Source organism: Schistosoma mansoni, chromosome 1 (genome assembly GCF_000237925.1).
Source record: "Schistosoma mansoni strain Puerto Rico chromosome 1, complete genome".
In the NCBI taxonomy this organism is placed as follows: Eukaryota; Metazoa; Platyhelminthes; class Trematoda; order Strigeidida; family Schistosomatidae; genus Schistosoma; species Schistosoma mansoni.
Window position 1 is genome coordinate 17,185,044 of NC_031495.1, and position 13,916 is coordinate 17,198,959.

A 13,916-nucleotide genomic window follows, 5' to 3' on the forward strand; every position below is an offset into this window, starting at 1 on the left:
GTCTGTTAAACGTTTTATAAAAGCATATGAATGCATCTGGTTAACATAGCTAAATGTACGATTTCGTTGCATCGTTTGTACAGTTAAAAATAGATTATCCGAAGTTTACAGAATGCTATAGAGAGAATGAAACCAGATTCCAGTGGAGGAAGAAAACAAGAAGAAGCGCTGGAAGTGGATAGGGCACACATTGGGGAAAGCACCCAACTGCGTCACAAGATAAGCCCTCACATGGAATCCTGAAGGCCAAAGGAAAAGAGGAAGACCAAAGAACACATTACGCCGAGAAATGGAGACAGACATGAGAAAAATAAACAGAAATTGGATAGAACTAGAAAGAAAGGCCGAGGACAGAGAGGGTTGGAAAATGCCGGTCGGCAGCCTATGCTCCATTGGGGGTAACAGGCGTAAGTAAATAAGTACGTAAAGTATAGAGAGACTAACAATGGAAAAGCTAATCTAACGGGTAAAAATTAGCATGTAGAGTCAGAGATTTTCATATTGCACACATGCCTACCGGTATAAAACTGCCACGACGCCATTCAAAAATACTTAAGTATAAAACAATAACTCATTTAAGTCATTCAAAAACCAACTTAGATTATATTCACATCTCGAAAACAACATTCAAGTAGAGAAACCTTTTTTGGGCATTTCAACTGTTGTAATTAATAGGGTTAATAAATGCATTATTGACTTCGAAGTTATCAATGAAACTTATTGAAGTGTTTGAGAATTATTATAACAATCAACTGAAGTAGCTACCAAACGTTTGTTCGACTTGAGTGAAAGTGATACATACACATTTCATGTAAAAGTTATCTTGTATTCTAAATGAAAAAAAACTAAACTATAAGAATCAAATCTACTTAGTATTGTTTGTTTGGATCTTCCCATTGATGTTTTTAGGACTGCAACCGGTCAGTCTCTAATTGGCATATGTGCATACTGTGCGTATTGCCTCGATATAGCCTAAATTCACAAGTATGGTAACAATCAAATACTGTTATGTACCAAGTCATTTAATGATGGATCAGAATGAATATGAAAGTGTTTTATTTACGAAGTAAATAAAACAATGATTTCATGAAGTAACTTTAAAAAAACCCAACCAATCATGGTTTTGAACAAGATTAAGAACAAACTATAACACAAGTTGAAGCTAAAAGACGAAAAATAGTCAACTATCATGTATGTTGTATTAGAAATGTGAACATTTAATTGTAAGCAATGATTTATATGCTGTTATCGACCTTGCATAAACATAATGGCTATATTGAAAATAAGTTATTAGAGAATGTTGCAAACATTGGACATTGCACTAGAGCTCTACTAAAGACATACAGTTCATATTATAAGACGGATTATTAATTAAGCCTTAGTAAATACTACTGAATTTCATTTCATTAGTTTAAGTAATTCTTCTCAATCACTTGCCTTGAAAGTATTTCGTTAACTTGTTTGTATCATAACAAGTAACAGCATAATCATTATTAAAGAAATCAGAATAATTTGTAATCTAACTAGTTCATCATTTTCATAGTCTCATCAACATTCCATTACTTTAAAAATACTTAGACAAAATAATTTTTTCGTTTTTTTTTCTTTTTCTTTCTTTTTGATATACCTACCATCTTTCCCTTTTTTTCTTCTTACGACAGATCAACAATTTATACTTTGATATTATTTTGATAGAATACATTAGTCTCACTGAATACTGATTTTCAATAATTTATTTTGCATAGCAATAAGAAAATTTACTATCACAAATATGTGGTGCATTCAATCAATAAAACTCAGTCTATATAATAAAAAAAAATTTGTTTTATCAAAATAAAAAGTCAATTAATGAGTTAATCATTTAAATTTCAAATTGTAACCATTTAATTTTGTTTTTTTTCTAGAAAATTCTTTTTTGGAATGAATTAAAACTCTCTTTTTTTTCTGTCAAGTTTCTTTTTTATTATACATAACTATTAACTATTAAAAAAAGTGAATGGATTGATAACAATTATTTTTAATAATTATTTAATGGTTATATCAATGAGAAAAATAGAATAAATAAACAGACAAAGGAGTAAACATTTGATATTATACAAATAATAACATTTAAATTGTTGAATTTTAGAAATAACTACTTATTTAACATTTTGATGATTATTGAGTAGTATATAAAATGAATGTCAAAATTGATTCATTTAATTTTTGTAAAAAAGAAAATAAATATATTCTTTACAAGCAAAGATGGATAGTGGCTAGCAATGGAGTCCAGGACGTGCGTTTCGTCCTATTTGAGACTCGTCAGCTGGATGTACTTGCACCTCAGAGTTGATATTCACTCTGTGACTCGAACCCAGTACTGTTTTCGATTCAAACGTCATCACGTCATCCACACAGCTTCTAAGTCCTGATAGCCACTTGCTTGTGCAATGGGGTGAAGTCTAAATCTATTGCTAGCCACTATCCATCTTTGCTTACAATCCTTGTAAATTAAGGCTATATCGAGGAGATACTCACAGTATGCACAAATGCCAATTAGAGACTGACCAGTTACTGTCCTAAACATAAATCAGAAGATTCAAACGAACAGTACTAAGTGAATTTAAACATATTCTCCGTTTTTGGAAATAATAATAAATAAGTAAGGAACATACTAATAGATTCATAATGTACAACATGAATTGTATTACTGTTGTGTTTCTTTTTGCTTTTAGTACGGATCAATGAATGCTGGTGAGTAGCTTATGCTCCTTCATGAGGGATAACAGCTGTAAGTAACAGCCCAATGAATTATAATATGAAAGACATTTATATACTAGATGGTTAACATTAGTTAAAAGAAATCGATGAACCTATATAAAATCTTACGTTAAATAAAGAAATGGATCTGTATTACTTTAAGTGTTCAATCATCATGATTTCGAAATTAATGGTGGACATTGTGGAATAGTATTTTCAAAAAAAATCGTCGTTTCTTTTATCATCGATGAGCTACAAATATGAGGAACAAATTATACTGAAAGGTTTGATCAGGATTTATACCAACTTATATAAATTTTGTAAAAGGTTAACTTGCTACTTTAGTCTGATATATTCATTTCTTACCCATTTAATAATGGCATCCGAGTGAAGAACCAACTGTAACTATATATTAACTTAACAGATGTTTCGTCAGTTCATATAATAATCAAACCGTGTTAAATTAAAAAAAAGGATTTATACGTTCGAAAAACCTATCTATTCTCGAAAACTTTCTTTTGTATTTACCAGAAACTCAATAATTTAAAACTGTAGTTATCAAATCGAAATTATGCTGAATGATAATTTAAAAAATAGTAAAATCCTTTTTTTCTATGTTCCGTGACTATATTTATTACAATGAATTTACACTTGAACATCGATTTCTGTATCGACTGTAATACTTTGTGAATATCATTTATACGCTCAGCATTATAATTCTCTATGTTTATGTTACAACTTATCAAACTCGCCAGTTTTGTTCTTCAAACATAAGTTTTTTTTAGTTTACCAATTGGAACCACTGATTTTCATTGTATCGATTGCATTTAACCGGCACCAAGTATAAACTTTTTATTCTCGACAATAGATCAGATGAATTAGGGTCCCAAATGTAGGCGAGCAATTAATTTTTCATTCACTTATGATGGTTTCCTTTACGTTGCGATTGTTGATTATGTACATTTCAATGGAGTTTATCGAAATCACTTATTAGTTACTCTTTAGACGTTTTTTCAATCAGCCAAGAAACAATAATGTGTGTATTACTTTTTTGACTATAATATCGCAAACATTATTGCCTACTTAAAATGTCCTAAAATACCATATAAGACCAATAATTATTACACTTTACAAAATTTTAATCTTGCTCAATGAAAATTTAAATTCCGTTGAAATATTCGAAATGGTAGTTCAATTAAAAACTATGTCACTCTGTTATGATTGACTTAAGTAAAACTTTATGAGCCCTCTGATGCTTTATTCAGTACTACTTATCTAGTAAATGATAAGAATTAAATTCCAATAACCAAAAATCTATATTTAAACTATCAAGATCAAAATGAATTCACTATACACATACGATTAAGAAATAATAGTTCTATACTTATTACTGGCAACACGTACCATACCATTAGTTAGTCTCATAAAAAACGACTAATTTATTTTTTCTTCATCTATATGATTTTTAAAAAAAAAAAGTATTTGTATCTACTTACTGAATTATTAGCAAAACGTTTTTATAGGCATAGATTATTTATCATTTTCCTAAACATAGTTTGAATTCTTTTTTACTGCGTACTTACTATAAGCAGTTACCTCCATCATTGTAATACATAAATAGAATTATGTGGAGGTGTGTTAAATGATCAATTTTTAATAAATGAGAAAAAAATAAGGCTGAGAAATAAATACTGAACTATTTTCTAATCAGTCATATTGATAACGAAGTTCTTGCAAGACCGATTAAATCTAACCTCCAATACTGAATAGAAGACTAAGCAATAAGGTATGTTCTCTGAAGAACTAACTTACACTAAGTTGTGAAACATCAAAAATGCAATTTTCTACTAGTTGGAATATCAAAAAAATATATTTATCATTAACTTTGAACCCATTTCATAATTTATTTGAAACTATCAAGTCCAACCTTAGCATCGATACCTAATAACTTAAGCTTTTTTTATTCCTTTATTGAGTTGATCGAAACTGCATTCATTAAATATTAAAAATTCACATCAAAGATGACAAAAATGGAAAGACATTTGAAATAGAAAATTTGGTATGGTATTGTTCATTGGTTCATACTAGAGAACCAAGAATAGCCTTTCTGTATTACTTTGATTTATATAACGTTTTTCTTCATTACAATAGTGTTGTTTATAATTATTTTCTAGAAAACTGATTTTTTACTTAATTCAATATGTTTCAGTCATAATCCATTATGTTCATGATTTTTTGCCATTGTCTATAAACAAAGAGGATAATCAATTCAGGGAAATGAGAATGATAAAAATTATGACGAACTAGCTTGAAATTTTTATTAAGTCACAATTCAGGTTTAATACACAGTTAAGAAGAATAGTTATCTATAGCCAAACAAACAATGTAAAGGAAAGCCATATAACTGACCTTAGGTGAGACTTAAGGTTCTGTGTTGAAGCTATCAGGAGGATATTTGCAGGTGGATAGGAGCCGTTATCATCAAAAATAATTGTCAATAAGTCTAAAAATAGTTAGGTGTTATGTTTAAACTACGCTGATAATCCCTAATGTATGTTTATTCAAAGAAGTATTTTGGAAATATGATATGAGTTTTGTAATAAAAAAGCTATTTCTCTCTTATCTAACGGCTTATTTACCGAATTAACCTTTGTCCATTTCTAACACAAAACATGATATTAAATTTTTTGATCAAACTAATCGAAATATTTTGCTTAAACAGACTGTATTACATACATCAAGTTGATCTTTGCATTACATTCTGTTTTAATTTGTACAGGATAAAGTAACTAATTCAAAATTGATTGTACTTCCAAAACGTTTTAAAACGGAAAAGTTAGCTGTTAAATATTGTCAATTAATACCTACTAACCTAATCACAATAGTCTAATTATTCTAGAATTTAACGTAACGTTGTTGAAGCACCATTGTAACAACGGACAAAACTGATGATTCGCTGACTGTTTCTGTACATTTTGTTTGCTGATTACTAAATAAAGTCATTATATATGACCTAAGTAAATCTCACTATCTATCTAAGTTTACTTTACACAATAGATGTCATATTTTTAGGGTTAAAACAAACAAAAGTCTATTAGTTTTGTATGATAAATCTTAGGTTATAAGAAGTTATTGTGTTTACTTATTATAAATATTTCTTTTTTGAACGAATTTAAAATAATCTATGTTTAGGTTAGCTTAACCACAATTAGGAGAAACACTTATTTTTAATGCAAATTTAGATTATTTTTCCTATGAGTTAATCATTAGATAACGGTTGATTACCTAATGACACTTAGCATCATGTATATCAAGTCTTTAGTTCTGAGTGCATCAAACTGATCTAAGAGCAATGTAACCACTATCTAAGTGGTTTAGTTATGGATTAACAATGTTTTTATGTCAAACGGCTGTAAATGTTTTCGTGTTGCCTAACTAGTCGCATGTGAACTATATATGTCAATGCGTGAATTATAATATTGAATATAACAATATATAATGTTGACAAAATATTAATACTTCCGAATATCTGACATATACGACGAAGATTTATCAACAATAATAAAGTAAAAATTCAACTTTCTCTTAATTTGTTCTTAAACATCAAAGTGCCATACAAAATAGCATCCACGATCCTGCACTTGCGAGATTCGAATCCAGGACCTATCAGTCTCGAGCTCTCAACTGATAGACCACTGCTGAGGAGTGCCATAATAGGACGAAACGGCCGTCCAGTGCTTCCAGGTTTTCCATGGCGGTCTAGCTTCAATTGGCTCACGCTTTCAAATATTGATTTTCGTTTTTCATAAGTGATATTAGCCCATGAAATCATTTTCATCAGTATGGTTAAAAGAAAATATCAATCATAACAAAATGTAATCGTTTGAAATTCATTTTGTACATGAATAAAATGATCAATAAATATAAGATATAATTAACAATTATTCTTTATTTTACTTACCTGTTGAATTTGTTGCCTCTTGTGATTTATCATAATCATTTAATGGTTGAGTATTAATTGAAATTTGTGATAATGAATTTGGTAATTTGTCTTTTGAAACAGTTTCAACTTCATTCACTTTTGAATATTCAAAAAGTGTTCCATCTTCTTTATTAGTATCTAATTGAGAATCATCAACATTTTTCATTGTTTTATCTTCTTCTTGTTGTTGTTGTTGTTCTGTTGTCATTGTTAATGTTTGTGATACTTGTGTTGGTGATAATCTATAATATTTTTTTTGTGGAAAAAGAATTTTAGGCATAACATGAATATTCATCTTTTTTTTCTTCAAAATATGATAAATAGCTAAAATAATAGATCAGTATTGTTCTACGAATTCATGTTTACTAAATGATACTTCAATTGTTTATTAAATATTGCTATAGTACTAATAACTTCATTCAAACTTTATTATTCAGATAGTCTTCATCATTATTACAATTTGATCATTTTACTTCTGTTCTAATAGATGTATAGATTTTATATTCCATTAGTTGAATAAATCATTTAGAAAAATAAAACCATTCGAGTATTGTGCCTTTTGCCTTAAAGAGAATGATAAATCGATTTCATATATACTTGATGATATCCAATAGAATGTTAGAGAATTAAACACTGTTTTATTCTTAGTCTGATCGGTCAAATACGGTCATGTTTTATACTCTTTATCTATCCATATATATATATATATATATATATATATATATGCAAGTCGGGTTATTTCATATGCAAATTAGTTAAAAATAGCTTAGAGTTAAATTTTGATTGTATCTGTGTTCAATTTATTTGCTAGTTATTCTACTTTTTTTGTTCAGTTATTATATTGAATCAGTTAAATGAGATCATAAATAGATTTATTGAACACCTATGAATTGTTCTTATTTGACAATATTGAACATTTAACTTCATGAACACATTACTTAAACTTGAAATATTTGTGCATAATATTAAAGAAAAAACTATATATATATGAAGAGATTGTTTAAGAAGAAAACATCTTCCTCATAATGATTCTATAAAGTATTTGACACTGAATTAATCATTTGACAAATTGATTCCATAGAACAATATCATACTTATAAATAGTACTGATGTCATGTAGTAAATTAAAGTAAATAGGACATAGCGTAGGTAAATATTACGCATAATAATTTATTAATAAAAAGTTTATTTCATAATTTCAGATTGTTTTCTTAAACTCAAATAGTTTTTACGCAAAATAATGGAATTTTTACGTAATTTACATAAAATAAATGCTAAATATATGAGTTGATAAACTTTCATACAATAGTTTGTTTGTCTTTACGGTACCCTTAAGTCATTAGTTACCAACGGGATGATTAAAATGGAATCCTAATTTTTTTACATTAAGATACATAAATATAATAAATCGAAAATAAGTTCTCAACAATTGTTAATTAATTAATTATTGAATGGATCGATGATCATCAAAGAATATACAGAAACCATCTGGTAATAGCTAATGCCATGTAGTCGATATTTTAGAGATGTCCTAAATTATAGGTCAATTATCAATTAACACAGCACATTTAGCAATTATTCATTGTGTATTGTTTTATTTCAGATCTTAATTGGTTTGAAACAAACTGCAGGAACCTATGATTTCAGATATCAAACTAAATGACACCTCTACAGGACATATCTGTGATTTGAAGTACTTTGATGCACCCAACCGAATTTAACACCATTTCATTGAGCATCAAAATTTTATGCGTTAACAAACTGGGATTGACTTCCAATATATAAGTGAATGTCCGAGTTCATGAGTTAACGTCAACTCTGAGATGCAGCTTCATCCAACTGACTAGTTTTAAATAGGAAAGAACGCACGACTTTGATTCCACTGTTAGCCACTATCCAGCTCTACTCAGTGCTCTTGTGGCTTAATGGCAATGCCAAAGCAATTCTCACGGCCCGCAAATATGCCATAAAAGACTGGTCATTTTCAGTTCAAAACACCACTACAAAAATCAAAACAACCAATACTTAAAAATCACAAATTGTCTCATTGCACAAGCCAGTGTCTATCTGGACTCAGTAGCTAAGTGGGTAACGCTACTATATACATTCAATTTGTGAGTCCCAAAAAGGATGAAATGCGCGGCCCTAGTTTTTGATAGAATGTTGATTTAGCAGCCATTTGAATGCCGTTTCAATGACAGGTACAACTTTGATAAAATACAGTTATCAACTCTGTCTGTTTAATATAAAATTGGGATCAACTTATAATTTTATGAAACATTCGTTAGTATCCGTCCTGTATCTCATTATATCTTAGAATTTATCATTATATAATAATCATAATCATAAGTAAATCTAAGCTTGACAGCCGTTAAGAGCCTGGGAGCACTGGACGACTGTTTCGCTCTAGCGTGAGCCTCCTCAGTGGTGCGCATGCATGATCCCGCACTCAGAACTCTAACCCAGGATCTTAGGTCTTGCGCACGAACGTCCAACATCTAGGCGACTGAGCCAGTATCTAACAATGGCAATGTCTAATTTCAATCTATCCATGACCTTTGTCAACCCATCATCTGTTGTTTGATGTGGATAACTCTCTCAAACTCTACTCGGATATATATATCAAATAAATATAAACTAAGAAATAATCTAAATCTGTTTCCTTTAATAAATCTTCCCACTGTTTAAATATTGTGAAGTACCGTTTTATTATTTAGTCGTTATGAAAGGATAATATCGCACGAGTTCATTAATGACATAAGTGAACGTTTTTCAATTTCATTTTATTATTATTTCACCTAAGCACTAACTAATTTCTATTTATGTAATAAAAGTTCATTAAGAACATACTGTCCCTTGAAACATTGCATGTAACTGGAAAATCTTTTTTATATTCTCAACAATATAAATGGCAGCAATGTTCAACAATGTCTTTGATAACCCCTATATATAATTTAGCAATCAAATGACTTTCAAAGGCATAATTACGTAGTTTAGCAAGTTATTATTATTCAATGATATTTCATTTGTAAGCTAATAGAATATATTTAGAAGAATAAGTAAACTAGAAATATTCCATAAAGAGAATATATTATACATTTTCATATTCATTTTGCAAATGATATTTGTCAAATGCAATTACTGTCTCATTAAAACAAACGAGAGATTCATGTGAATTCACTTAAATAGTTGATAACTTGAAAATTTCAATTCATTAACATGTGATAATTTGATTATCATAAATATTTTACAGAACGATTTTTTTAAAAAAAAAACCCCGTAAAATGTAACAAAAATTCGAATTTATAAGTTGAGGAACAGAAAATCAATGAATTATGGTTAGTTTACTATAAGTGATCCTATTTGAACACAAAATGATTATAATTACACATTATAAGAGAAAGTGAGTGATTGATAAATATAAAGTTATACTTGTAAGCAAAGATGGATAGTGGCTAGCAGTGGAATCCAGGACGCGCGTTTCGTCATTCACCCATTGCACAATCAAGTGGCAATCAGGACTCAGTAGCTAAGTAGATAACGCGATGGCGTTTGAAGCGAAAAAGGTACTGGGTTCGAGTCCCAGAGTGAACATCAACTCTGAGGTGCAGGTACATCCAGCTGACGAGTCCCAAATAGGACGAAACGCGCATCCTGGATTCCACTGCTAGCCACTATCCATCTTTGCTTATAATGCTTGTGAGTTAAGGCTATATCGAGACAATACGCACAGTACGCACATATGCCAATTAGAGATTGATCAGTTGCAGTCCTAACACATCAATGGGAAGATTCAAACAAGTAATACTAAGTGAATATAAAGTTATACTATATTTTATGGTTGAAATCATGAGTCAATTGAAGCTAGACCACCATGGAAATCCTGGAGGCACTGGACGGCTGTCTCCTCCTATTTTGTGACTCCTCAGCAGTGCGCATCCACAATCTCACGTTGCAAGATTCGAATCCAGGATCTATCAGTCTTTCAGGTTTTCTATGGTGGTCTTACTTCAATTTACTCATGATTACAACTATAAAATTACTGAAATCTCCACAAAACCCCCTTTTGAAAATAGATTCTATGAAAAAAGATCCCTTTGCTGAACTTTATGTTTATAATGTTTAGGTGGGAATCGTATATATATTAATTTCCTTAATTAGTAACTAATTTAAAAATTTGAAGCAATTAGTTCCTGTGATAAACTTCGATAATGTAATTAGAAGACGAAGTCTATCAGAACTGTGTTATAACACCGATCTACTGAAGTTAATTTCAGTTTTTTTAATATACTGGTCAGATCATTGCCAGATTTTGATGAGTTCATTGTACTGAAAGCTTAACGTGATGGCTTCTATAATCACTGACAATATAACTGTAAATTATAGTGGAAGCAAAATAGTTGTAGGAATATTTACTTTTAAGGGTAAATAACTTACAGAAAGTTAAAGATAACTAAGTGATTATCAGTAAAAATCATACTCCTATAAACTTTGAAAAAGTTTAACAATATTACTAAGGCTTTAAACATTTATTAAAATGAATTAAGAAGAGCATAGCTAATTGATGTGTAGGTTTTCAGAAAATTATTCTAAAAAAGATCAATAACTAATTAGTAGTAATTTTCAGCACTTATCAGATCACACTAAATGTATTAGCAGCTAAAGACATACACCATTTTTAGGAAATGCTGAGGTCAACTAATGCTTGGTCTTAGGTATCTAATTTTTTTCAGTCTTCATTAGAATATCTATGTTTGTGGGATTTCCGTCAGTCTACTTATTTTGATGCAAGTCCTGGTACATATAATCAGCACTAAGATACAGGTACATCAGGTTAACGAGTATCAAACAGAATTAAACTGGCTTTCTGAACTTCGTTTCTGGCCACATTTATTTTCAATAAATCTTATTATTATGGCTATATTAAGGTAATTCGTTCAGACTGCATAAATAAAAACAAAGGTCAATCAGAATTCGGTTTCTTATATCAAGAAGTAGGATACATAAATACTTCTTAGTAGCAATTTCAATATTTTACTCATTGAAAAAGTTAATAGTTATTTCAACTCAGTATTCCTGAACGTAATTTTCTGAGGATTTGAGAATAAAGTTACGGGATATTAGTCCCGTTATGAAAATCAACAGAGATGCAAGTACATCTAGCTAATGAGTCTAACTAAGGATAAAACTCACTTCCTGGATTTAAATGTTAGCCAACGCTCATTCCTCCTGCATTATAGGTATCTCTTGACATGCTAAACGTAAGATCCGAATGTTGATAATCAAGCACTTTCTCAAAAAATATCAAGTAATAATAAAGTGTTATGTAAACTAAAGCATGTGGATATCCTGAATTACTCAAGCGGAAGGGATAATAATTGTCACATATACACAAGAAACAAAATGGATATAAAGTATAAGACAACTGATAAGGATATCCATGTACAAACGTAAGTCATTTAAATCAAACAATGTCTAAAATTCTCTATTTACTAGAACATCATTGTCTAACAAATTTGTCCACTTTTTGACTAGATGGTACATTCGTCATAACGTATAAAACAATTCTTTTTTAATCCATTTGATCGCTCAGTAAAATCTATAATAACACATAAAAATGTTTAAAAAAAACAATACTGTATACCAGTTGGCTTCCATAAGAGCGCAGCTAGATATTCCATTTAGGACTAGTAGAGTCAACTCAACGACGAAAATTTTATACAGTATATACATTAAACGACACAAACCTGCTTGCAAGAAGCTATACCCTATGTTTCTTAAAATATTATATAAAACCAGTTGTACAGTAGCTTCAAATGAATTTTTGGTGCTTTTCAATGTCAAGTAGGCCAGTTTTCATGAAATGCTTATTTTATACGAATCGAAAACGAATTAAAGAACACCCAGACATTGATTAGAAATTGATAAATCTCGAAACTTTCACAAATTTGGAGGAAAAGCAAGTGATATTCGTTTTGGTTGTTAGAATGAACATAAGATCATTTATTTAGAACCCCCCTTGTATTATAACTGAAGTTCTAAACATTTCCTTTAATATTTAATTAATTTATATCTACGTAATTTGTGGATAATTTACACCACTTCATTAAAAACCATAAATCATTCAGGAGCTATTTCAGTCTATTAACAGAATTAAAAGTGCAAAAGTAAGACTACATTAGATAGAGAACATAGAGCCACTAGGGCTAATCGTTTACTGAGTTATCCTTTGATCATAAGGTTGACATCTGACGGTCTACAATACTGAAACTGAAAATACTACATTCGTTTTATTTAGACAATATTTTTGAAATCAGCAAACCTAGTAATATTACGAATCACAGTTATTAGACTGTTAATAAAGCAATAGGCTGAAGTGACTTAAAAAACATTTCTTCTCTAATCACAAAACACTTTGAGAAATGTAATATTTTTTCATGGTGAGTATCCGTCGAATGAGATAATGAATTCCAGACAGATCGTAAGTTACAACTGTAATTGGATAACTGATAACTGTGAATGCCCAGAAGCTCATTTCGTCTTGTTCGGTATTCGTCAACTGAATATAGCTGTACCTATGTGTCAATGTTTACATAGACTGGAATATATTACCTTTTGCTTCAAAAGACTGATTAACTAAAGTCTTCAATGTCAACGGCAGGATATTACAAACTCTTGCAAATAAATGAAAAATCCGGTTTATGTAAAATATAAAACCTGGTGACAAATTTCTAGGTTCTTTGAGTTATAACACAGTAGTTTTTCAAAGACAAAAGTGTATGAAATCGTTTCACACTACTTATTTCAAAAAGACCACATTTTATATTGAAAATTATTTTAATACTTGAAAGAAAAGTTAAATATAAAACTTAACGCTAATGAAAACGAAATACATCTAGCGTATTTTATATGAGCTATACTAATTAAAAGATTAATTTTACGTCATTTTGGAGAATAACATTCTGGTGCAATTGTTTTGAATTCCAGTGGAAACACCAATAGTGCTATTTATATACACTCGAAAGATGTATGAGAGGAAAAACAAATCCTAGTAATCACAACTGGTCCCTATCGAAAAATCTCAAATTGTCATATATACCGTCAGTTTATAGAGGCCATCACACACACCCGCAAGACATTGTGTTGTAAAAATAGAATACGTTTATACTTAAGATACTTTTACAGTTTTCTGATA

The 13,916-nt window shown here is 29.9% G+C and overlaps 1 protein-coding gene across 1 annotated transcript in view; it reads right to left on the reverse strand.

Moving 5' to 3' along the window:
* The window catches only part of Smp_020070 (hypothetical protein), a gene marked incomplete at its 5' end in the record, with an annotated part of 39,577 nt that extends 32,690 nt beyond the window's left edge, over positions 1 to 6,887 (reverse strand). The window contains one exon of the mRNA XM_018793468.1: positions 6,701 to 6,887. Within this exon, the coding sequence (XP_018647978.1) occupies positions 6,701 to 6,887 (187 nt within the window). The remainder of the gene's footprint in view (positions 1 to 6,700) is intronic.
* Between the last annotated feature and the right edge of the window lie 7,029 nt (positions 6,888 to 13,916).